General features: G+C 38.3%; 1 protein-coding gene across 4 annotated transcripts in view; it reads right to left on the bottom strand.

The window, feature by feature from the left end:
* The window catches only part of Col24a1 (collagen type XXIV alpha 1 chain), a 259,667-nt gene that overhangs the window by 216,461 nt on the left and 16,006 nt on the right, over positions 1-27,200 (bottom strand). For all 4 annotated transcript variants that reach the window (XM_036190194.1, XM_036190198.1, XM_036190196.1 and 1 more), the window contains 5 exons: positions 22,264-23,687; positions 17,188-17,241; positions 14,453-14,506; positions 11,130-11,183; positions 4,891-4,944 (listed from right to left, as the gene is read on the bottom strand). In XM_036190194.1, coding sequence (XP_036046087.1) covers positions 4,891-4,944; positions 11,130-11,183; positions 14,453-14,506; positions 17,188-17,241; positions 22,264-23,687 — 1,640 coding nt within the window. The remainder of the gene's footprint in view (positions 1-4,890; positions 4,945-11,129; positions 11,184-14,452; positions 14,507-17,187; positions 17,242-22,263; positions 23,688-27,200) is intronic.

Genomic DNA, 27,200 nt, shown 5'->3' with positions numbered 1-27,200 from the left:
TTTGGGGCACTCTGGAGTAGGACATGGGGGCCTACTGGAGGAAGCAGGCGAGCCTTTAAGATTATATAGTCTCTTCCAGTCTCGGCCTCCTGACCACATGAAGTAAGGAACTCCCCTTCCACATATTCTATGCCAGTGTCCACCTCATCATGGGCTCACTGTCAGTGGGACCAAGGACCATAGACAGAAGAGCCTGAAGCTGTGAACAGAAATAAATCGTTCTTTTCTTTATGTTGCTCATCCAGATGTTGGAGTGAGGACACTGGGGTAAGCAGATGGAAGAGGGTGGCTTGGAGAAAGGCTATTATAATCCAGATGAAAGACTTCTGTAAATCAGGCCAGACTGGAGTTACAGATATTAGAGGTGATGCATGGGCCTCTTAAGGAGCTTAAACTTCATTAGGCTCCTTTTCCATATATTCTGTCTCAATGCCTCTGTAGGTGTTCCTTAAATGATGGAGTGAAGTGATGTAAAGATGGATTGAAAACCACTATGTCAAAACTAACAACATATGATCTTTTAAATGTATACACAGATAAGAATTGAGTAAAAGCATTTCTTAAGGAATTTGGTAAATGAGAAAATTTAATATCTCTATTTGAAAACAGATTAAAACGTATTATAATAAATTAAAGAATTATCTTAAATTTGTTATGATACCATATTTTCACAGCAGAAATTCCAATCATAAATATGGCTTAGGATTTATGTTTTACATAGACTTTAATTATAAATTTATTTATTTGCATTAAATTTATCTATTTGTGTGTGTACATGTACATGCACCCATGTGCCATGGCACGTGTATGGAGATTGGAGGACAAGTTGCAGGAGTCAGTTTTCTCCTGGGACATGAGTCCTGGGGATAGAACTCAGGCTGTTAGGCTTGGTGAGTAGTGCCTCTACCCACTGAGTCACCTGGCCAGTCTAAGGCTTTAATTTTAATACTTCTTTGAACAATAACTTGACCATATAACAGGCTTTTGAATGGAAAAACTGTACTGAACTAACCACAGCAATGCCCAATGACAGATGCAGTGAACTCTGAGGATATAGATATAATTGTTGAAGCTGAAATACCTTAAGCCAAATGAATTTATTGCCAATGTTGAAATGTCAACAACCTAAGTCAGTCTGAAGGAAATATAATTTTCAAAGCCCCCCAGGTGACAAGGTTTTGGCCACCCCTTGCTGTGGATATCGCTCTGTGTAAATAAAGTTCTGATTGGCCAGTGGCCAGGCAGGAAGTATAGGCGGTACAAGAGAGAAGAGAATTCTGGGAAGTAGAAGGCTGGAGAGAGACACCGCCAGCCACCGCCATGAGAAGCAACATGTAAAGACACTGGTAAGCCACAAGCCATGTGGCAAAGTATAGACTAACAGAAATGGGTTAATTTAAGATAGAAGAAGTAGATAACAAGAAGCCTGCCTCGGCCATACAGTTTGTAAGCAAAATAAGTTTTGGTGTGCTTTCTTGGTTGGGTCTGAGCGATTGTGGGACTGGCGGGTAAGAGAGATTTGTCCTGACTGGGCCAGGCAGGAAAACTCTTAACTACAACCCCTAGCTACCATTCTAGGAAGTTCGGAACTGTGTGGCCGTGCTCTCCAATTCCCTGTGTGCAGGAAGAGCAGAGAACAGACATGGAGACGGGTGGCGACACAGCTTGTAAGTAGTAGCTTTGGATTTAGATGTTAGTACCACAATGGGCTGGGAATCAAGCCAAGATGAAATAGCTCTGCAGACTTTTATAGGAAGGATGGGCCAGTGAGAAATGATGTATAGAGTTGGCAATGGAGTGGCGGAAATCTTCACATTGTCTCGTCAGACACTGACTTTTTTCCAAGCTAGACTCTTTTATTAGTTTTCCCACTGAAATTGGGTGTCTACAGCTCCTCAGTCTGCCCTTGCTTTATACAGCTTTTGAGGGACTGGGAAATCACAGTGGGCTCTATGAAAGCAGTTTCTTCCTGTCCTACTTCACACAGGCTTTTACTGTGTTGTGTCTCTTTTTCTATGGACTTTTTCAAATAACTAAAGCAATTCTAGTCAAATAAAACAGGAGTTCATGTTGGCTTATAACTATTATTTAAAACACAGTAATGCTTTCTGATAGTCAAAAATGCCGTACATCATAAAAGAGTGTTTTAAATGTCATATATTTCACAATTAACTGCTTGCATCCCTCATCCTCTTGAACCTAGGAAAAAAATTTTCATTTGATCACACTGCTGATGTTCTTACAAGACAAAATAGCAAGCTTCCAATTTTAATATAGCAGCTGATGGGCTATTTATAAAGCAATTTAAAAAGCTATCTTGAATCCAAGCTTGGACTCCCAACCTTTGTCTTCTATCCAACTCAGCATGCATTCTGGATTCAATTTTTCTGCTGTTTTGGCAAAAAAAAAAAAAAAAAAAAACTATTAAGTGGGAATTGAAAATATACTTTAGCTCCTAGGAAAGTAAGAGTTACAAGAAGATGGTTAAGTAGAAGCAATGTAACAGAGGGGCCAATAGAGGGACAAACATTGTTGGACAGAGATGTTGGTATTGTTTTTAAAATAGAGGTAAGAAAGGCTGAAGGGAGAAAGAGTGAATTAACATAATTCTGTTGGAGAGTAAAAAAAAATATTTCAGCTGCCTCACATTGCTATTTCTATCTCAGTAGTACTTAGAGTTGTCAAACTTTCCACATTCATCTTTATATATCCCAACCATTTTTGTGAGTTCCCTTGCAGCCATTCTAGTTTTTAATATCACTTGAGTTTGAGTTTGGTTTATATTAAGAGAATTTTAAATTTTCATACGCTTTTCAGAGAAAGAGAATGGTGAAGTAATGTCATCTGTTTCCCAAAACTCCCATGAAAATCAACATTGTGCTTCCTTTTCATACAGATTAGAGACAGTTAGAAATATGACAAACTGAAACTCTAATAAATATTGACTTAAATAATAAATTAGTGCATAGAAAATACTGTGAAAAATTATCAAGAATATAGTCATTTGTGTCAAACAGGCCAGGACTGAATCCAAGGTCACCAGTGAACAGTTGTGTGGCTTTGGGTCAATTATTTAGCTCCTGGACACTTCAGTTAATTTCTGTATGGTATATTCAGTATTATATACACCCCAGGGTTGTTTTAAACAGTGCTCAGCAGACTAGAACATTACGCATAATAAGATAGTTATTTTTGATATTAGCAGTGTTACCAAAGTAATCCATGAAATGGTTCAACTGATAAAAAGATGTAATTAGTTCCTATCACTCCAAACCTAAGCACTTTATTTCCATCTCATCATGACCATGGGTGTAGTTAAAAGCCCATAGGTTCAGTCTCCATGGGCTTTCTATCTTGACCCTGCTGTAACTCTTGGTAATGCCGACAATTTTCTTAACCTCTCTGGGCCAATCTTAGCTTCCTCACTTAGAGAAGCTTAGCATTGACTTGCGCTTAGGTTTCATCTGCCACTCTGGGGGCAGACTGTAAGAATGCAGGAGCAGGGTGTGCAAGACACTGCTAGTACAAGCTCCACTCTAGATTCTTCTAGCACAGGTCCTGTTTGTAGGAACCAACTCTGTGAATTAAATGTTACCAAAAAAAAGAAAAAAATTAAACTGAACTAAGGAGTTCAACTTTTCCAAAGGTCATTATTTACCTGAACCTTCTACCAAATAGTGTCTGCCTTTACCCTTCCATACAGGAGTAGCGGTAAAGTACACCAAACTCCTTTTGAATGTAGATTATACATTCACATAAAATGCATATACATAGACAGTCAGATGGGAACTTGTCTCAGTCCAGCTAAGTAAAGAACTAGTTAGGTTGTATACTTATGTCTTTTGTATTCTTAACATCACCTAGTTTTCAAAAATCTGTACTGAGTTTCCATTAATAGGTGCAATTAGAACAGGAAGAAAATCATCTTGAATTTTCAACGTCTTTCTGAGCTATTATCAAATCTCATTAACCATGGGCAATTCATTTATCCAAGGACTATTTACAGTAGTGGGGTGGGTGGAAAAGAAGCTGTCAAGTGCCTTGCTCTTTACCACCAATACTCACACCTGTGCAACCTGTTCCAGTGTGGAAATGGCGTGCCTTCCCCACATGACCCTTGTGTACTGAAGGTGTGGTCCCAGCCAGTGAAGGTATCTAGGGAGGTAGGTACTAGGACTTTTAGGATGGAGGACCTAACTGGAAGAAATAGGCCCTTGGGATGGGTTGCTGGACCAGTCTTGTCCATTGCCCCTCTCTGCCTCTGGCTACCATTAGCTGAGTAACCTTTCCCCTTCCACACGATGCTCTGAGAAATGAGAAAGAGCAGAGCCAGCTGCCCAAGGACTGAAATCTGTGAACTGTGAGCCAAATTAACTCCTCCCTCCTTTTAAACTGCTTCTCTCCGGTGTGTGTCATGGCAACAAAAAGTATGACCAGCAAACTGTTCTCCAGGCTCATATTTACAGACACATCACGGTAGTCAGTACTTCCTTATAAGTGGGAATCCTTAAAAGAAGTCTAATTACTGATAGGCATCTCATTTGGGCATAAATGTTATAAGAAGTCAGAAGAGCCTCAGAAGTAAGATGCTGGGTTGATATACCTTAAAAGAGGGGTACCCTGTCTGTGGCGTTGACTTTATCTTATGGTGGAATTTGGTATCCATCACTAAACTCAAAGGTCTTTTATTATCCCCAAGATCTCATCTTTAATGGATATTAAGTTTGTGGATTATCATGGCTAAACTTTCTGATTAATTTTCTTCTGCTGAGCAAAGAGATCTGAGACACTGGTGTCAGGCTCAATTTCAAAATGGGATCACAGCCATAGAGGCATTCTGAGACCCATCTCCATTGGATTAGTCAGAGAAAGCTCCTAATCCCCTCTTACCTTTTCTCCTTGTAAGCCAGGGGGGCCTGCTAATCCCCAAGCACCTTGGTCACCCTGCAAACAAAGCACAGAGGCTTAATACCACAAAAGAAAATAGAAAATTAACACTTTAATGGGAGACAACAAGCCTTTATGCATATATTGCTGATCTTGATGATCTGGCCTAAGTTCCATCTCTTTCTTTCTCAACCCTTCCCAGCATTCTTTCTCACTTTTTTCAGCATCCCTCTCCTTCAAAATAAAATCAGGAATGTAGAGGCCTGGGATGATGCTCCGTGGGTAAAGTGCTTGCTGCACATGCATGAGGGTCCATCTGATTTAAAATCTCCAGAGCCCAGGAAAAGCTGAAGCTGGGTGTAGTAGGTCACCTCTGAAACCCCAGAACTCTGCTGGCAAGATTGGAAGCAGATGGAGGAGAGTCCCTGAAAGCTCGTGGCTCAGCTAGCCTGGGTTATGCTGCGAACAACAGAGAGACCCTGTCTCCAACACATCAGAAAGAAAAGCCCAATAGTAAAGGCTGTTGTCCGAATTCCACACATTACGCTGTGGCATGTGAATGCTCGCTACACACACACACACACACACACACACACACACACACACACACACACACACACGGAGAGTGCTGGGGACATAGTTCAGTGGTACAGCACTTTCCAATCATGCTTAAGGCCTGGTCAGCCCTTGCACTGAGAAGCCCAAAAGGCAAGGAGATGCATCTGTCATTTTTAAACCATGGGTTTCATTTAAAGCTCAATGCCAGAATGATATTAAATTTTACATCTAACTGCATTTCTTATATACAATATTATCCATGGTTAGTACATAAATAAGTCAAAAGTATAAACACTTCAAGTAGAACATCATTTAAGTTCCCACTCCCATACTGAGCCACCCTATATTTTGTACAAAAAAAAATCACAGAGAAAGATAAAACCAAGCATTTGATATGAATGCTTCTGTTTAATCTGGAGCCTCTAGTTTGAAGTCAGTAAACAGAGTTGACCTCTAATTCCAACATTTAATAAGAGAGTAAACGTGCTATATTTGGGTACTTTCAAAGATGGCATTTGTATTTCTTAGACTCCCTAGCATTTTTCCTCATAATGATGACCAGGTCAAGAAGATATTGTCTTTCTGGAAATAGACTATGATTCCCTATCTATGTTTTTTAGAGTCTCTGAACTCAGTTCTATAACAGAAAGAAAACTACTGAAAGTTTAGATTTTTTTTTTTTTGAGGATTCCTGATTAAGCTTTAAGTGTATAAAATTTTCTGTAAGTCAATTACAAGACCATATTTCAACCTAGCAATCACTGGAACTGTTTGAGGATTTTTAACTTGTGATTCTATAATAATAAACAGAACCATCTTATATTTGTATCACATTTATCAAGAGCTTCCCAAATGACTTCCTATAGACTCCACTAGCAACAAAATATGGTGGCACTCGCCTGTACTCCCCAGCCTCAGGATCTCATCTCAAACAAAGACACCAACAAAACACATCCACAAGGCAGGGGGTGAGGGAGGAGATTAACCAAAATAAAGAGTGTACAAAAAAAAACAAACCAAAAACCAAAGAACTACCTTGTAACCCAATTTAAAAGTGGGGAAGGGACTAAAGGAAGGTACTCAGCATGGCTAGAGAATGCTGCTCTCTGGAAACAGAGTCATTAAACAAAACTCCTAGTGCCTGAATGTGGGACACCTCAGTAGGAGAGGTTGGACAGTGAGGCCTCCAAACAATACAGGCTTTTGTCTGCCTTTTGTTTCCCCCTTGGAGCAGAGGATAAGATGCTGAGGGACAATCTTTGTACAGTGTAAGTGTGTATTGCTTTCATTGTTAATAAAGAGCTTATTGGCTGATGGCTAAGCAAAATTTTTTGGGTAGAAAGAATGCTGGAAAGAAGGAAGGTAGAGTCAGAGGAGTTGCCAGCAGGTACAGAGAGGAAACAGGAGGTGCAAGATGAAAGAGAGGTATGGCCACATGGCAGAATATATATTAATATATATGGGTTAATTTAAGTTGTAAGAGTTAACTAGTAACAAGCCTGAACTATTGGCTGAATATTTATAATTAGCATTACGTTTCTGTGTTGGTTATTTGGGAACTGGCAGGAAGAGAAAAAAAGTACACCTACAAATGGCACCCAATGTAGGGCAACATAGATCCACATATAACCTTAGAAAACTTTAAAAAAGAGGGGGAAGTTCCAAACACACAAAAATGGAGTCAAACAAGGTGTCTTGGTAACTTCCTTTTCTCAGGTAGACTGTGTTTGCTCATGGCAAACAGAGAGACATGGCTCCTTTAAGTGGCAGCTTCCTGACTAGTGCTAGGAGCAAACATGGATGTTGCTCTTTTAAGAGGCCCTGCTACCGAACATTTAAATGGGGTTTATGAGCAGTGGGTGGCATGTTACTAGGTAGCAACATGGACCCAACAACTTCCCAGAGCTGGGGTGGTAAATGTGGCTCCCACTGGTACCTCTGCCATGAAGCTAAGCTCTCAGAGAACCAAGGGGGAGAGGAGCCAGCAGCTAATATAGAAGTTTATATTAAGCTGAGCTGTGCCAGTGGCTAATATAGAAGTTTAAGATTCATTTCACACAATCAAAAGCAGTACAGACACTCAGTAAAGACAGATGCAGACAGAAAAAAAAAAAAAAAAACAACTCTAGATGGGTTACAATGTGTTTAAAAATATACATGGGCTTGGGAGAAAAAAGAAAAATGATATAGACAGTCATAAAAATATATAGTTTTAAAATAATAAAGTGCTTAAAAATAGAGTAAAATGATATGAAAGAAAAAAGCTACATAAAGATGGAAAATACTCAGAGAGTCTGGATCCTGTATGTTACTGTGTTGTCTTTAATTTTTTTCTGGCTGCTAAGAGACACTGGGTTATGATAGCTGCTAGATTAACCAACCTATATATTTTAAAAATACCTTGACTTCAAAATGCAAGTGTGTTTCTTTGTGGGAGAGGTTATGATTTTATTTCCACAGGAAATGAGAGGCTGTGGATTCATTCCAGATTGATATGGATCAGGTTTTATCAAGAAGATGCCCTGAAAATCCTGACTGCAAACATAAATAAATAAACCTAGAAAAACTACAAAGCATGTGACATCTATTTTTTTCTGCTCAAACATAAGAAAAACATCATCTTTGGCTAAGTTGTGTACAACACACAGTCTGTACCTGTACTAATGCAAATATGTATGTTACTTTTAAAAGTTTATGTATTTTCAGAGCAAGGGAATCAAACACCAATAAAAACAAATGGCCCAGGTGATCCAGCATCTCAAAATGTCTCTGTTCTTGTTTCCTTGGAGTTCTGTATCCAGAACAGCATCAAGGCTGCTGCCTGAGATGGTCCAGCCTCACAGAATACTCCAGCCAAGACCTAACAATTATCTTGATTTTCTCAAGGTTCCCCTAAAGATACCAGCGCCCACAGACAACAGGAAGTAGTTTAGAGAACGACATTCACATTCCCAAAAGATGATTTATTATCATTTAAGGGGATTGGTTATAAGTTGTTATTGGTCATAGTCAGGAAAAAAGCCAAACAAGAGTTAATTCAAAGATCTCTTTCTAAAAGAAAAAAAGGGGGGAATAATGATACAGAAATGATAGGATAAAGGAGTAGATTATTGAATCTACTTTTAAACAAAAAAGGAACTACTAGTCTTAAATATTAAACATTGGTATGGATTTTGGTTTATTGATGAAAAATTTAAAGTTATTTTTGCTATGCTATATGTATGTTTCTAGTCTTTGTTGAGGTATTATGCTTATCAACTCATTAAAAATATAATGTATAATTAAGAAATGCAGGTTAGTAGTTTGTCATCTATAATAGTCAAACTTATAGTCATATTAGATATGTTTTCAAGGTTAAACAGATATATTAGGTAGATAGATGGTCTTCAAACACTTCAAAGACCTACATAATATGGCATTTAAAATGTTTTAATAACATAAGGCTTTTCTTGACATGAGACACATCTGCTCCTAGTAGCACCAATTTACTTCAAAGAAGATAATGGGCCTTGAAGAAACTCCATATAGTCTTTACTTTCTTTATGGTAAAAGGTAGCAAAAGAAACTGCCCTTACCTCAATTGCTGACAGTATACTGTCCAAACTGGACCAGTAGGATAAAAAAAAATCTACTACCAAACTTTGCCAAGACAAGGTAGAGAAGTCCTTCAAAATCCCTTGATTCTCGAAAATATCTGTCAGATATATGAGGCCTGTAGTCCAAAGTTGGATAACTCAACAGTACAGAACAACTTTGGGTGACTGTCTAGGCAGCCAGATGTCCCTGTTGTTAGGTAGGAAATATTTCACCTTTCTTGGGTCTTTGATGAAGCTGAAGACTAAAGAGAGTTAAATTTTTCTTAGTTATTATAAAAGGTAAATTAGGTATAAAATTTTAGACTCATAAAGATAAGACAAAAGAGTGTTTTCTCTAATTTTGCCGAATACAAATGGACTAGATATTGTAACTGTAATTCTTATTTGATAACTGTTCTTATTGTTCATAATTTTACTATATTAACACAACAGATAGGAGTATGAAAAAGAGATTTATAGGGAAGAACTTGGGTAGACAAGGGTGGGGAGGATTTAAGACATGGTGGGTGATAAGAGAGATCAGAATGCATTATGTACATTATGAAGTCATCAAATAACAAATTGAAGTAATAAAAAATAAAAATAATAAAGAACATCACTAATTCCACAATAACAAATCAAAATAAAATAAAAATTCCAGTTTTACTTATTCTTACTGAAATCAGCATCATCCTCCCAACTGGGCGTTTGTTGCTATCTTTAATTTAGATTGTTAGTTTTTACCCACAAATTTCAGTGTATTATGATGGCATGAAAGGCATCCTGGATGAGAAGTTAGAAAACTTAGTTCTATCATCAATCCTGCCAGTTACCACTTTTGTGTAATCGACCCAAGGTCTAGTTGCTCTGGTCTTTACAGCTAGAGGATACGGCATGGAAACTGCCTCTCAGTAGCCTTTTCACAAGGTACAGCAGTGGTTCTCAACCTGTGGGCCACAGCCCCTCTGGGGTTGAGTGGCCTTTTCACAGGGGTTGTTTAAGACCTTCAAAAAACCACAGATGTTTACATTACAATTTATAACAGTAACAAAATTACAGTTATGAAGTAGCAATGAAAATAATCTTATGGTTGGGGGTCAGCACAACATGAGGAACTGTATTAAAGGGTTGCAGCATTGGGAATGTTGAGAATCACTGATATAAAGAATGTAGAACATTGCTAAAATATATGACTTTGTATTTAGCTGTTACATGCTCATATCTATCTATCTATCTATCTATCTATCTATCTATATATCTATATATCTATCATCTATATCTATCTATCTATCTATCATCTATCTCTATCTATCTATCATCTATCTATCTATCTATCTATCTATCTATCATCTATCTCTATCTATCTATCTATCTATCTATCTATCTATCTATCTATATCTCTATATCTCTATATCTATATCTATATATGAACAGTAAAACCCTTGAAGCTAAGAACAAGTCCTGGGCCAGATATGATGGGGCAGTTGCCTGTGATCCCAGCACTTGGGAACAAAGATAGGGGTTAATGTTATTTTTAGAAACACGGAGTTTAAGGCCAGCCTGATTTACGTGAGCCCCTGTCTCAAAGAAACAAACACAAACACAAAGCCACATTTTGCTCCAACATTTCAGCCCATTCACCTGTCTGACACAATGTCAGGGTACAGCAGACACTGGAAAATTAATGGGAAGATAAAACAGCAAGTGAAGCTGACAGAACATAATTACTTCCTTCTTCAAATATTTCTTTGTTCACTAAAATTCAACAGTTTTCTGCTATCTTCTCTGGTCATATAACAAGATATATATTTTAGAGAGAGAAAAATAATATTTGTGTGTGTGTGTGTGTGTGTGTGTGTGTGTGTGTTTGAGGCAGGGTCCCTAACTAAACCTGGAATTGGGTGCAAGCCCCTAGGATTTGCCTTTCTTGCCTCCCAGCACTGTCCACCATATTAGTTTTTAGAATTCAGTTGCTAGGGATCCAAACTCAGGTCCTCATGCATGTGCAGCAGCGCTTTCCCTGCTCTGCCATCCTCCCAGATCCTAGAAACTTTTATTTACAAATATTAAAAATTAATAAAAATATTTTTTTCATTGAAAAATTATTACCTTTTCTCCAGGAGCAGCTTGGCCTGGTGACAACCCAGGATCTCCTTTGGGACCCTAGATATGATAGTCAAGAGACACTTTGTGAAGCATGAGTTATATGTATACACTTCTGTGTAGCAGGAATCTTAACAGGTCTTATAAATAAAATCAAACCCAAGGCCAGTTATTGGGGTGAATGCTAGAAGATCAGAGAAGCAGAACAAGCCACAGCTACCTCACCTTGCCAGTTCCTCAGCTGATCCTGTTTCCTCAGACTGGAAGCCTCTGAGTCCTCATCCAGAATGAATCTCAGCTGAACTGTGCTGCTCCAAAGCCTAGAAGCTTAACCAGCCAAAAGCTTCTAGTTTTTCTGGTCCTCACGCCTTGTATACCATTTTGCTATCTGCCGTCACTCCCTGGGATTAAAGGTTCACTTTCTGGGATTAAAGGCATGAGTTACCATTCCTGACTGTTTCCAATGTGGCCTTGAACTCACAGAGATCCAGAGGGATTTCTGCCTCCCAAGTGCTAGGATTAAATGTGTGTGCTACCACTGCCTAAGTTCTATGTTTAATACAGCGGCTGTCCTGTTCTCTGACCCCAGATAAGTTTATTAGCATGCACAATATTTCAGGGAACACAATACCACTACACTGCTGGGTTCAGTAGTGTGTTCACAGATGCTATACATAGCATATGATATGAAATAACATTACTTTGCATTCATGAATGCACAAAGCTGTGGTTTTCACCACAAGACCAAGACTGAGCCCATCAGCACTCCATCATGAAGGGAACAGGGGTCTCCTTGAGCAGCTAGTGGCAGTTGATGGCTTTCTTTATTTCTTCAATGATATAGCCATTGGTAAGCTTCTCAGTCTCCAGTAGACAGCCTCCCAGTCATGTGAACAAGGAACTCTACTTAACCTCAGTTGGTTACAAATAAAGAGAAGATGGGAAGTCAGAGGGTGACTTCAGTGGGGAGATGAAGAGGGTGGCAGAGAGCACCTGGGCATGAAAATGACTAGAACCTATCAAGTTCATGTGAAAAATTGTTAATGAATAAAAAAATAAAAAAAACCCTTTGAGCTAGACATGGGTTTTTTCTTTTAGTCTTGTTTGTAAGAGCTGCATTCTCTAATAACATCCGAGCTACAGCTGAAGTTTAAAAAAATAAACATTAAGTAATATTATTATTAAAACTATTTTCTTTCCACAAATAGTAAAGTTTACACCACCTTTGCTACTTTTGAGACAATGAATTTTTGATATCAGCTAAATATATTATTTCACTATTAATACTTATTTCTCATTAATAATAATGTTATTATAGCATTTGAGTGATGATAGTTCAATAAAAGTAAATTGCTTGTCACAAACCTTAACATTTTACCATGGGACTTTACCTGAGTATTTCTTCAAAATCTTGAAAGCACATGCTAATATTACTTTTATGAGTAAGAAAAAAATAAGAAATAAAAAAAAACCACTCTGTTAAAATCTTCTATCCTGTTGTTAAAACATACTTTTCACAGTCAGTGATTTCTTTTATATTTCAAGAGAAATATGACATCAGTCTTCAATCAGTGTTTCTGGACACAGTACTAAAATAATGTCTCTTGTGAAGTCACTGTGTATTGTGAAGTCACTGTGTATTGTGATGCCACTGTGGATTGTGATGCCATTGTGGATTGTGATGCCATTGTGGATTATGAAGTCACTGTGGATTTTGAAGTCACTGTGGATTGTAAAGTCACTGTGGATTGTGAGGCCACTGTGGATTGTGAGGCCACTGTGGATTGTGAAGTCTCTGTGGATTGTTCCCAGTGAAACTCACATTGAGCCTTGATTATCCAGTATGGCGTGTTCATAAGTATGAGGTGTTTGGGTCCTGGGGACAGAGACTTTGTGAATAGATCAATGAACATCAGTCATCTCTCTGCAGTGAAGTCTTCTCAGAGGGTCTTGATTAGCTCTCATGAGGGAGGATTGCTGTAAGTCTCCCCTTTGTCTCCTCACCCCTTCTATGCCCCACACCCACACTGAAGCCATCTAGAAAGTGCTCACCACAGCAAGATGATTAGCATGACTGATTTTAAATTTTCCACACTAGAACCATAGACTAAAAAGAACTTTTCTTCGTAAATTTCCCCATCTGTGGTATTCTGTTGTGTCAATAGAAAATAGATGGTTCAAAATGCTTAAGATAAATGTGTCTTTTTCTCGAAGTATTTTTTAGACCTCATAAAATACAGAAGCCACATGGAGAGTCTTTAAAACTTCAACTCTGAATTTCATTACCATTCTCAGCTAAGAACAAATCATTCTCCACTCTTAGAGAATTATAAATACTGTTTTCACTCTGAAAAAGAAAGATAACTGCATCTTCTTTCATGGATTTATGGATGCTTTAAACAGCTCTCAAGCTGACCAAGTAAGGAGAGATGACCAGTGGAGAAGCCCCACCTGATGCTCAGTTTTTTCTTCTGAGTAATTACACATTTAGAAGCAAATTAGAAATACAACTAAGAATCCTGTGCCCTTCAAAGAAACTTTTTGAGAGAAAAGCTTGTTTTCTAGGTTGTCTGTTCAGAGCTATCACCATTTCTACCAATGTCGCTACAGTGGTACATCATTGGTTACAAGATTATTGCTCTAAGAAACTGCTTGTATGGTATTGCAATATTTAAGTACCCAACCAATTAAATAATAATAATAATAATAATAATAATAATAATAATAATAGTAATAGTAATAATAATAATGTTAAAAATATAATCTGGGCATAGAGGAAAGTGCAGGTACCGCCGGCTCTTGGAAGGCTGAGGTAAGAAGATTTTTTGAGTCTAGGAATTCAATACGAGCCATGTTGACACAGTGGGACCCTCATCTCAACAAAATGAAACAAAACCCAAAACATCTTTAGCCTAAGTGACACTGTGTATATATAGGGGCAATAAAATCTAGGTAGGGTGTTCCTTTGCTTTCTATTGCTGTGAGAAAACACTGAACAGAAACAACTAAGGGAAGAAAGGGCTCATCTGGCTTAGCTTCCCAATCTATCATTGATGGAAGCCAAGGCAGGCATTCAAGCAGGCCAGGTGCCTGGAGGAAGGAACTAAAACAGAGAACCATAGAAGGATGCTGCTCACTGGCTTGCTCCTCATGGCTCACTTGGCTTGCTTTTTTATGCTACCCAGGACCCCCTGCCCAGACAATCTTGTGAAAGAATCATGACCTAGGATTGTCAGAGACTTTCTATGTCCCAAGTCTGGCCCGAAAAGCAAAGAATGTTCTTTTAAGATGTCAGGAAAATGGAATGATGCTTATTAGGAATTTCTCACCTTTGGACCTGGCAATCCAGGTAACCCAGGATTTCCATGTGGTCCCAGAATGCCCTGCAAATAGTGAAAATGTCTGATTATTCTAAGAACAGATATAAATAATAGGGTTTCTCTTGACATTCATATAACTATTATATAATATATACATGAAAATAAATGCTAAAAATATAATAACTGTATTTCAAAGTCATTCCTTCTGCTACCATTGCTATTCTAATCTTGGAAAGAATAGCTAATGTTATTCAGACAGCAGGACGGTGGAGCCCATCTTCTATATCAAATGCTTTCTCAAGGTGTGGATTAGCCACCACTTCTGTCCAGCACATAGAGCTTACTGCTCCATCTGTGCTGTGGAGTCAGAAGCCCAACAACGTGTGGTCATTTGGTTTCTGTTCTCTTCAACCTCTGCATCCATTTATACAGTCAAGATTTGCACATGGGATAATGACTTCCTTAAAGTCTCACTTCGTTAACATTCCACATCTATCCAAGTGCTTCCTCAATCTCAGTTGTTCCACCTTCCTTTTAAAACCTTAGACTCGTCATCATGAAGTTAACATCTCTCTCTTGGTAGCTTCTGTTGAAACTACTGCATGTGAAATTCATAGTATGTTGCCTCCAGGCAACTCTAGTCTGTTATGTAAATATAGTGTTATTGTTTTAAATGCATCATGACTTGTGCCATTTAGTTTCGGGATTAAAATGTCTTTGAAAAAAGACTCTTTATCTTACTAGTCTAGTATTCCATATAGTATTCCATCAGCCACTTCAATGTTTGTGACTTTGATTTCACTTTGCTGATAAATTATTATCATCTGAATTTAAAAATTAATTCTATCTCCTGAGAACCTGGTTTGTGCCACAAACTATGATCATACTTGACAATTCTCATTACTAACTCATACAACAACCCTGCAAGAAAGCTAATTTATTCTTACTCTTAAATGGGAAAACTTAAGCCCGCACAACCAGTGAGCACAGAAACTGAGATATAGTCTCCTGAAAGCCTTCAGGTCTGCAGGTGGCTGACCGGTTTTGTATTCCCACCTCTGTATTCTCTAGGCATACACTGTAACATATAACAGATTCAGCAATTACTTGTCTCTTCAGGAAAAAAATGTTCTGGGGAACTCAACAATGTTGACACTGAAAATACATCAGTAAGAATAAAACTAGGGAGAAACTACTACAATCCATGACATTGGTAACTTTTAGACAGAAAAAAAAAGCGGGAAGATCTATGGAGATTAATGAATGAATTGTTGCTGTGGACTTCAGGGTAATGAGTTTAACCCTATTTCACAAAACTCAGCATGAGCTGACATATGGCTTTAGGAAAAACATGTATCAATTAAAGTCTGGGATTTTTCCAAAACTTGTTGATTGTGACCAAATAGGACTAAATTTAGGGAGAGAGAATTTGCAAAGTTGCAGCTTTCAAGTTAGAGAATTGATTAAAAGGAATGAAATTAAGAATGCAACCGAAACAACTAGTCCCATGAAGCAGACTATTTTCTCCTTAGGGGACAGTAGGTTGGGAAGAAAGAAAAAGAGGGAGAGACATTAGAATTAGGAACCTATGTGTCTTGAGTGTAGTTTGAGATTCAGAACCTGAAGGTCATCCTATTGGAAAGTAATAGCCTTGGAGTAAAGAGGGAATAGAATCAGTGCAAAGAAGGGCTTGGAAAAGAAAAGCAAGTTCCAAAGTCTCCTCACAGAAGGTGGGAGGAGGGCCACCGACACACAGGAGGACCACCCACACGCAGGAGGACCACCAACACGCTGGAGGACCACCGACACACAGGAGGACCACCGACACGCTGGAGGACCACCGACACGCTGGAGGACCACCGACACGCAGGAGGGCCAACGACATACAGGAGGACCACCGACACACAGGAGGACCACCGACACGCAGGAGGACCACTGACACGCAGGAGGACCACCAACACGCAGGAGGACGGAGAAGAGGCGATGGTTAGCGGGATGTGGGAGAGCCGATAGACCATTAAGCCCAGAGTTTCAGAAAGGGCTGGAGAGGAGATGAAGCACACTGGGATTTATCTTAGCCTTCAAACAAACAGCCATTTGGTGTGAGTACAGAGTGTAAGGTAATATTTTACAGCGGCTTGGCTTTATATTTCTAGTATGATATAAATAAAAGTGCAAAGAAAGTCGATTATATTAAAGCCAATTGCATCTGTCTTCATAGCACACATTTTTTCCTAGTTTATTGATGAAAGACTTTCTTCAGTTTAAAAAAATCGACATTTATTTCCTCTAGGCTTGAAAGAAACTAATTCTAACAGAGCAATAAACCTTTTCTGGGACCTGTGCAATGTGAGAAACTACTACTGATCTATAAGGCAGCTTTTTCCTTCATGATTTTTTTTTTCTAGTTGATGGCTCCAGTATTTCCCACTATACACTCCAAGAACACACTGTTTTAAGGTTGTTTGATCCCAAACAAAGCTTACCTTAGAACACTGGCCTCGCTTTATAACTAAGAATAATGTGAGGGACCAACCAAACAGCGAACAGTTGATCCTGTTTCCTGGACATTTTCCCAAGGAGTTCCTTGGCTGTCTATACTCACACAAGCAAGGCTGCACTGGAGGAGCTAAGTGTGAAGACACATGTTTCCAGGGAACATACGTACTGCCTGGCACTAGGTAAAAAACACCCTGGAATGTTACACCTCCATCTGACAGTGTGACTTAAGTACATCTACTCACCCGAGGGCCTCTCTTGCCTGATGGACCTGGGATGCCCATGGGACCAGGGGGACCCTTAGGAAGCAAACAGTAAGGCATTAGGCAGGATAAATAGTAAGCATGTCTTTCTCACACATACTTATCCCATTTCTATTCCAAAATAGCTCCTTTCCCCTCATTCCCTGTTCCCATGTGACAATGGTTTTAAAGCAACATTAATCTCTCACCGACAGCAGCATGGAGGAGGTGAAACTCTACCTCTTCTCCTCTTTAATCTGCCAGAAATGGCAGCAGAAAGTCCATGACTTGGTTAAAAGCCATGTTGTCTATTTTTTACAGAGAACATAACTAGTAGTTCTGTGGGTGACTTTTACCTAAATTTATTTTTATTATGGAAGGAGAAATTCAACTTAGGGCTGGCACTCAAGTGCAGGTTTTTGCCTTGTTCCGTTATATACACACTTTAAAAGAGCACTTGAACCTCAATAAAGGAAAGCACTAAAGATTTTGTGTTCTTGTAAAAGAATTATACCAAGGATCTTCATGATGTGTTGACCTGTTATGCTGAGGTAATTCTTTTAAAGGCATAATAAATCTGTCTTATACCAAATGTGACATACCAGGACCTCACAATTAAAGCTAAACAACTTATAAAGAAAAAAATGGAGGGACTAGAAAGATGCCCCAGGGGTCAAGAGCACTGGCAGCTCTTTCGGAAGACCTGGGTTCAGTTCCAGTATCCTTATGGTAGCTCACAGCTGTCTCTAACCCCACATCCAGGGGATCAATGACCTCTTCTGTCTTATGTAGGAACCAGCCATTCATGCAGTGCACTTACAGAAATGAAGGCAAAACACTCATACACAGAAAATAAAAATAAATCTTAAATTAAAAGGATGAAAAGATAACTCTTAGTATGGGAAAATATTTACAAACCTCAGACAAAATGGTAATAGAATATATCAGAGCTTTGAAAACCTCACAGCAAAACAATCTCTGCACATGGACAATTCTTGATTAAGATATACAAGTGTCTAAAAAGCATGTGAAAAATGTTCAGTTTTCCTAGCCAAATGTAATTAAAACCACAATGAGATATCATCTCCCCTCAGTTATTTTTCCAAAAAGCAAAAAAATAACAAATACAGCAAAGATGAAGAAAATCTGGTTGGTGGGAATGTAAATTAGTACATCAACTACAGGATGCAGTATGGACAGTCCACAAAACCTAAAAATAGAACCACCTCATCATCCAGCTATCCTGCATATACATACCCAAAGAAATGCAGTTGGCACGGGAGAGAGAAACCTGCTCCTCCATGCTTATTATGGCTCTACCAGCAACCACCAAGTGAGGGAATCAACCTGGGTACTCACTAGGAGATGACTAGGTAACAAAGTATGGTATGTATCACAGACAAGGATAGCATAACATGGATGGAATCGGAAGACATAGAAAAGTAGTGTATATTCTCACTTAAGCATAGGAGCTAAAACTATGAATATAGACGTCTCAAGGAAGAGACTAGAGTGATTTCTAGAAGTTAGGAGAAGGAGGGTATGTGGATGGGGGCAATACACAAAAGTTCTGTTACAGAGGAATGGTGCCTTGGGTCTTCCAGCACAGGGGGTGGCTAGTTTACAGTAACATATATTTCATGAAGAACTAGAAGACAGAATTTGAAGGCTCCACACACACAAAAAAAAATGATAAGGAGATAAAAGTACTTAATATCTTGCTTGTCTGTGTTATTTGATTAACAATAACCAATGTACATTTACTATGTGCCTACAAAACTATAAATTAAAAAACACAGTATAGAACTGTATAGGGATACAGACAGAAAAATGCTATTACCCAAAAGTGAGAAACCAGCTGGGCCACAGGGCTTACACAGAAACATCAGAAAAGCAAAACAGCCTCTTCTTCAAGTCCACAGAAGTGTCACCACCCATTCTCCCAGTAGCACTCTGTCACCCACCTTCAGTCTCCCACAAAGTTTTGGAGTTGGACTCTCCAAGCTCAGCTGTGGCCTTCTCATCAGAAGAAAGGAAGGGTTCCCACCCCCACCTTTCACTCAGTTCTCACTCTGACTTCTCCGCAGCTCTTAGCAATGCTGATTACTTTCTTCCCCTAAATAATCTTTTCCCCTCACTGGCTTTTGTAATCAGCACAATATTTCTCTCTGCAATCATTTCAACTACTCTGCTTTCTTCTTCTACAACCAACAAGCAAAGTTTCCCCTGCTTTGGTTCCTGACCCTAAGGCACATCTCTTTCTTTGAAAAGATTGCACAACTTTATCATTTCAACTGCGGTATTAACAAGGAAGACTCTCAAATTTATACCCCAGGCTTGACTTTGCTTCTTCAACTCTCATCAACCAGCACCTGCTGTTGCTGTTAAATGGGCAGAGTCTCATCATTGTTTTCAGCATTGCTATCACTAGTCTCTCTGTCTGTAGTCTTAGGACAAGACAGCAGTCCTGATCCTCTATTTTCACTTGGACTCTAGATCCAGTTAATGCCCAAGCTCTATTATATATCTTCCTTCAAACCATCTCTCAAATCCTACCTTCCCATTTTTACTTCTTCTGACCCGAAGAAGGTCCAAATCATACAACACCAAGCTGGAACGGGGAACTTAACATTTATTTTTGGTACTATGGCTTGACTGGCTTTTCTAAGTGAGTATTCTTGCTTTGAAACCTACAAAATTCCTGAGAGCAATATAAAGTTCTAACAATCAGTTTGACAGTTAAGACTCTCCATGATGTGACACTACCTTGCTTGGGTTTTTGTCCATCATTATGAAGCCTAACATAAAAGAGTTTGGCCTTAGAGACAGAAAATTTGCATTCAAATCCTGGGTGTGTCGTTTACAAGCCATGTTATTATTGGCAAGACAATAAACTCCCTCAGTCCGGTTTCTTTCACTGCAACCTGGGGACAATGGTGCTGACTTTACAAAGCTCTGTCAAGAGATCGCATATGAAGCGCTAGTTAGAGCATCATCCACATCGATGGTGACAGTTACCACTCTGCCTTCCCACGTTAAGAAGGGAAATCTGCCTTTCTCATCTATCAAAATATTTATTCCTTAAGGCCCAGTCCTATACAACTTTGTTGTAAGAACCTAACGCAGTGATCTATACAGGACCTTTCCTAGAGATCAGCTCCAAAATATGATTTTTCACCCCACATATGAGACTATGTCTTTCAGGTGCATATAATTTGTTTTATTATTTTAAGTGTGTGTGTGTGTGTGTGTGTGTGTGTGTGTGTGTGTGTGTATTCACACTTAAGTGCAGTGGTTTCACTGGCCAGAGGATTCAGATTACCTTGGAGTTGGAGTTATAGGTGGTTGTGAACTGCCCAAGGTGAGTGCTAGTAACTGAACTAAGGAAAGAAGCAGTACTATCTCCTAACACCGAGCAATCTCTCTAGCACCCAATAGTGTGTATCTTGTTTCACAACAAGATACAGTTACACAATACCTAATTTTTCTTGTTGAAATGTGGGCTCCTTTAGAACAAAGAAGCTGTGCTTGTGCCTCAAGCTCTGCAGAGACTAATAAAATATTTGTTGAACATTTTATTGCTTTATAAATCCAGATGGAATAAGGACTTGGGGCTTTACAGAACAGATTAGGAGATTAATGCTCACTCACCCCACTACACTGACTTTCCGAGGGAAGCAGGTGGCCACTTACAGTTCTTTATAAGTACCAGAAGGGGCTAACTCTATATATCAGTGCATCTATTGGATTTATTGTAACTCCAACAGTGTGCTTTAGGAAGAGTCATTGAGATTATAACCGCCTCAAGTAATAAACACAAGGAAACACCAGCCAAGGACATGGCATCATCTTATCTCAGTTTCTGGTTTCTAGATGATTCAAGTTGTATTTTTATGAAATTAAGAAGTGTCTTGATAGTGTTAGAGAGATGGCTCAGCAGTTGAGAGTACTTGATGTTCTTACAGAAGACCTGGGTTTGATTCTCAGCACCCATGTGGTGGTTCACAATAGCCTGTAACTCCAGGGGACTGAATGCTCTCTTGTGGCCTCCATGGCCACCAGACAAACATGTGGTACAGAGACACATGCAGGCAAAACATCCACACACATAAGACAATAAAAATACCAATAAAAAGCAGTGCCTTAGGACATATTTAACATGCTTACAATTCTGAAATAAAATTCTAAAGACATACAGGCATAAGTATACAAATATCAAAGGCAAAACACAAACAACACTAATTTCAAATGATATCTTAAGTGATTACAGAAGGGATGATCTCTAATTGTACCTGCATAATGGAAGAAATTCAGAGCTGGAAAGTTCAGACCAATGTTCCACAACTTGGTTTGTGTATTAGTAGATTGTCTTGAGGTTCTCCATTAATTAGGCTGATTTTTTCTACCCAAAGTAGATTGACTGTGTATTTTTATATTAAGTAAGTAGAGCTTATATTAATCCATTTGTAAGTTGACTACATCATTAAAGAGATAATGAAATACATTATTCACCATGGAAATGAAAATATGTCACTGAGATTGATAACATCAATTGAGATTGAAAACAAACTGTTTTTTTTCTAGCATTTATCTACAAAAACAACACCTATCTAAAAAACAAATAATATACTTTACTAATCCATTTGATGTTATTTTGATAAAGGCATACTTAATGAATATACTTACTATATTTTTCTATAATATAACTTTTATATATCCTTTTAACATAACTAGGCATTGAGCCCATGTTTTTGTTTTTTATAAAGAATATAAATTTATACTTTGCAGTTAAAATTCTTGGTTGGATTTCAACTGAATTAGAAAACCATATAGTTTCTCCACCTCTTCACCAAGAATTAGGTAACTTTTCAACCTGCCAATTAAAAAAAATATATAATTTGAGACAGGTTTGCACTCTGGCTGATTTGCTAGAACAAGCATGCTGTCACCCACTGTGGCAGGGTACATTTTTTTTTAGACAGCTCTGGTCTATCCTTTGTTGTGTGGTCCAGACACTCTCTGAAATACAAGGTAAGTTAGTACATTATGACATAGTTTAAAAGGAAAAATCCAACTTACAGGAGGTCCAGTGTCCCCTTTAGGCCCTCTCAGATACTCCATGTCAAGCATTGCATTGTAATCCTCATAATAATAGTAATCGTAAGGCTGGGCTTCATAGCTATTTTCGGTGGTGTAAGTAGCATCCGGGTAAACTTCACCTTCCTTCTTTAGTTCAAGGCGGTTATCCAGAGAGGGCCCATGTGTCACTCTATACAGGGTGGTATTTACACTCTGTTCCATTTCCATGAGTTCATTGGTGTGTAGGTTTGTTGGGATAGCCTTCTTGTGATGTGTCATGGCCTCTTGATCTGCGTGTACAATGCTAGATGTTGCCTGCTTAGGCAGGGCCCGGCCAGCTGCTTCCTCATCATGTTGAGTGATGTTGTCTGGTCCAGCTAAGAGAAGGCTAAATTTCTCCTCTGTATTTATTCTTGCCTCACTACGGTGATGATGAGAAACTGACAGGTTTAAGTTTTCCTCTTCCTTGATGATTACATTTTTAGCTTGAATTCTGTAGTTTGGGATAGTCACAGCTGATACGTTTTCTGAAAGGAAAGATGTTAACTGGGACCTTGATATCTGGTGCTCTTGGCTTTTATGTACTGTGGAAGAATCATTATTTCTGATATTTGGAATGTTTTTGCTATCAGAGAATGTCTTCTGTGGCAATTCCATTTCACCAAATCCTTTGGGCAAGGGAGCATGTTCTGTGAATGCCTTCTGTGGCAATTCTGCTTCACCAAATCCTTTGGGCAAGGCAGTGTGCTCAGGGTGTCTGGTTGGCATTACTGCTGTGTGAGGAAGGCTGGTTTCAGTTTGGGATGTGTCTGCTCGGGGACATTGCTGTTTCATGTATCTGCAATAGTCAGCAGATGCTGCTGTGGAAGGAATAATATCCAACTGACACACTGTTCCTTCAAAGTGGATAGAATTATTATTCATACTTCCCAAGGTGAACACACTATGAGAGTCAAAGGTCTGAGCTGCTGAAGTAGTCTCTCCACTAAAATATCTCTTTCCACATTCAGCAAACATGGAGACAACTCGATCTTTGACAGTGATGGCAAACGAATGCCATCGCTCATCATGGACACTGTAGTTGAAAACGACTGATTGCTTTCCGCCAACATGCACGATTAGTTTCTTAGGTAGTAACTGGACTCCTAAATGCAGCCTGTTGTTATTGCGAATGCTGAAGAGAAATGCATTGTTTACTTTACGAGATTGCAAGCCAATCAATATTGTCAGTGGCTGTCTTAAGCTAACTGGTAAAATGTTTACAAGAGGTGACTCAATATAAGCATTGTTTTTTAAAATGACACCAAATTCTGTTAATTGGACCCTCTGAGGTAATGGTGTGGGTGACGATGGCACAGCAGTCACTGAGGATGCATATCTTACATCTTTTCCTCCAAGGCCTAGTCGATGAAGAATATCTATGCCTGGAAATGAAGAGAGAGGAAGGTAGAAAAGATCTTACTTATATATCCATACAAATGCTTGAGTATAAAAACAAAACTTTTTTCTAATCAATATAAGCATGCTCTATCAACAAGTGATTTCTAGGTAACAAACACTAGTAAGAGAGACTTTATGTCCAATAATTTGAATGAAGCAAGTGTGCACCCAACCCCCCCCCCATCCCCACATCACTATATTTTAGCCCCCCCCCCCAAATAATTTAAAAACCAGTTTGGCTCCTTTGCTCTTGTCCGTTTTATTTGAACTCTTGATCCTTCACTATAAATGCACATTCACAGCTTCTGAAACGTCACTCAGGTCCTGAACTTATAACTTAACATTTAATGACATCTATGTTTGGACAAAACTGAGACACTGTTGATGAGAGTAGCTTGTAACTCACAATTCTTTTTATAAATTAAGTTCACGCCATCACTTAAATTCTAATTTTTCAAACTTCTGGGAATTTAACTGAAGCTTTCTGTGACTAATACTTTAATTATATATCACACTTAAAGTACCTTGCTTACCCAGATTCTTGAGTGATGCATAAAAGGAGATTTAAATTTGCTTGGTTTTGAACATCGTTCTTTTTCTCTGTCTCCTCCACATTTCTCTGTCATTCACATTTCCAGTTCTCTTCAATGATTTTTACCCAATTTGTAGACTCCTTTTCAATATTTTTATGTAATGTGTTGTTTCTAGAATATGGCTTTAATATAATTGTGGATTTAAAAATCTATTGTTCATAGCCAGGCGGTAGCGGCGCTCGCCTTTAATCCCAGCACTAGGGAGGCAGAGCCAAGCGGAACTCTGTGAGTTTAAGGCCAGCATGCTCTACAAAGTGAGTTCCAGGAAAGGCGCAAAGCTACACAGAGAAACTCTGTCTCAAAAAACAAACAAACAAACAAACAAAAAACAACAAAAAATTAAAAATCTATTGTTCATTATATTATCTCCAGGAGTGACCTGCTTGCCTTTCTCACTCAATTATAAAGTCCTGAAAGGCAGGTTCTGTCTGATTCATTATTACACTTCTACTATTTCCTTTCAGAGAGTTCTCAAATTTCTGAATGAATGAGCTTGTCCCACCAGAAAGCAATCAGATTTCATATAGTCTTTAGAGCCATATAGCTTTTCATGCCGTTCATTAAATAATAAATGGATCTTTCTTAAAACTACAGCCAGCTTAGTCAAAGGTGTGATTCTAGGATCCCATCTGCATCTATGTGTGCTTGTAATAATCTCTGGGTAAAAGTAGCAAAGAATTGTAATATGTAAAGGACAATAAGAAAAGTTGAAATTAGCTAGGAATGTTCGGCACCATTAATTTTCCTTTTGTGGCAAAGCAGTAGATACTTGACAGCTTCTGTTTATGGCAAATACTAAAGCATGAAGAGCAACTCCGAGGCCCAAGTCTGACAACTATGCATCACAATGAAGAATTACGGAACACTATTCACGTGTAATCTAGTACTATAATGAAAATGCTTTCTCATAGAGATACGTACAAACACTCTCGTGAGTGAGTACAATTACCAGCTGTTAATGAAATCGTTGTAGCAATTACAAAGGGAATAACTGTTTACATCTAAGATATTATGTAATAGTGATTCTCAAACTTTTCCATAAAAATATTTTCAACAATAATGCAGTAATTTAAGTTCCCCCAAAGATTCAGTGGCCCATTTTAAAGCAATAGCATATAATTTGGAAAAAAAAAAAAACCTTTGCTCTTTTATGGTATTTCATTATAACTAATGTAAAATTTTTTACTATAATTCACAACATGATTGTTTGTTTTCAGATGCAAAATAAATTACTTACCAGATATATTTGTTAACTGTACTTATCACCAATCCTTAACAAAACTCACACTCTTATAGTGTGTGCCATGCCAATCTGTGACTTGAGGGATTCTTGCCCAGTGCTCATATCTCAGTCCCAGGACAAAGTCACTTCTTTGAAAATTACAGTGTTTAAATTTAAAGTATAAATTGCCATAGAGTCTGTGAAAATCATTATTCATTATTCAAAATCATTATGGACACATTATGTGTCAAGTAAGTCAGTCAGTCAGACACAAGATTAAGTCTCTAATGTGAGATCAAGGGTTGGTCTTTGTCCTGAGAAAACCTGCCTTGCAAGAATGCCTCTGTTTCAACCAGTAATTTGATTCTATTAAAATGAGATCTTATGAGGAAGTGTATTACTCTGAAAACGTAAGAATGGATATGTATTCATGATATCTTAGTGGTACTTCAGGATGCCTCCTCCATTTCTGCTGTATTGTAGTATTTATAGTGAATTACTTGGGAAGGAGTCAGATGGCTTTGAACAGTTATCCTTCAATAAGCTCTCTGTTCCTGAACTGAGAATGAGTTCCTGAGACAGTCTGCTTGCTGTTGTGTGCCGTTCTTTCACGCTTGGTTGCATTCTCCACTAATGATTCAGGTAGAATTCAAGCATCAATACACGTTCAGCGAAGCCAACGTTTTTGCCTTATTGTCCTATGCCTATCAGATTACAATTTCATTATCATGTGGAACATTAACTAAGCTTAATAATTAAGTACATGTAAATGATTCTGGAATCATCTCTCTGTTTCTCATGACTTCATAGAACTCACAGGTGGGCTTTTCACTGAGTCCTCAGTGTTCAGCCTCCTCTGTTTTGTGTTAAGCCCTAACTCATGACTGCACCTGGAGTCACTTATCTATAAAAATACAAACAACCTAAAGTTTGTGTTTTTATAAGAAACAATAAATTTCATGAAGGAAATTACTACTCAGAAATCTTCATGGTCCTTTTCTGGTGACATATTTTTGTGATTCTTTACTTCCCTTTCTGATTTGAATATTTAGATCTATTCCTAAGATAATGACACTTATGATCATCTCAAAAATGAAGCCTTTTGGTTTACTTTTCTTTTGTTGTTTATTTGCTATATAATGAGTTAGTATCAGGCTTTAACCTAAACTTTTTCTACTTTTCTTTTCTAATTTGGGAAGTTGAGTTACTTGGTTACAAATTAAGCATCTATCTGAGCAATGCGTTAGTCATATCTTCTAGAGTTCATAGATGCTGTTTTCATTGCTGGTTTTCCAGAAACTATGTTTGTGTATTTCCTGTCTTTTTAATGTTCCTGTTACAAGTTTTATATTTTACTTTGCTGTCTGGTTGTTACAAAAGTCTGACCTCACAACAATGTGACCAGAGAGTGGTAAAAACTGATTTTAGCCTGAATATTTTTTCAATCCCAATAATTTTTCATAAGCACCTGCAAAGTCATTTGTGGGGACTTTAATATGCCCCATGGGGTTAGACTTCACTGTTCACTTCCTGTATTCTCTATTTCTTTACCTTTATACAAGCAATCCATTAGAAATTTCTTAATTTATTAGTTAGATCCATTTCTGTTTTTACAGTGTCTCCTGCACTGTGTAATTTCCCTTTATGTTCTTTCTAATGTTATCTCAGTCTGTAAGGTTTTA

The sequence above is a fragment of the Onychomys torridus genome, chromosome 6 (assembly GCF_903995425.1).
Source record: "Onychomys torridus chromosome 6, mOncTor1.1, whole genome shotgun sequence".
NCBI classification, from domain to species: Eukaryota; Metazoa; Chordata; class Mammalia; order Rodentia; family Cricetidae; genus Onychomys; species Onychomys torridus.
This window is presented reverse-complemented; position numbering and strand designations above follow the sequence as displayed.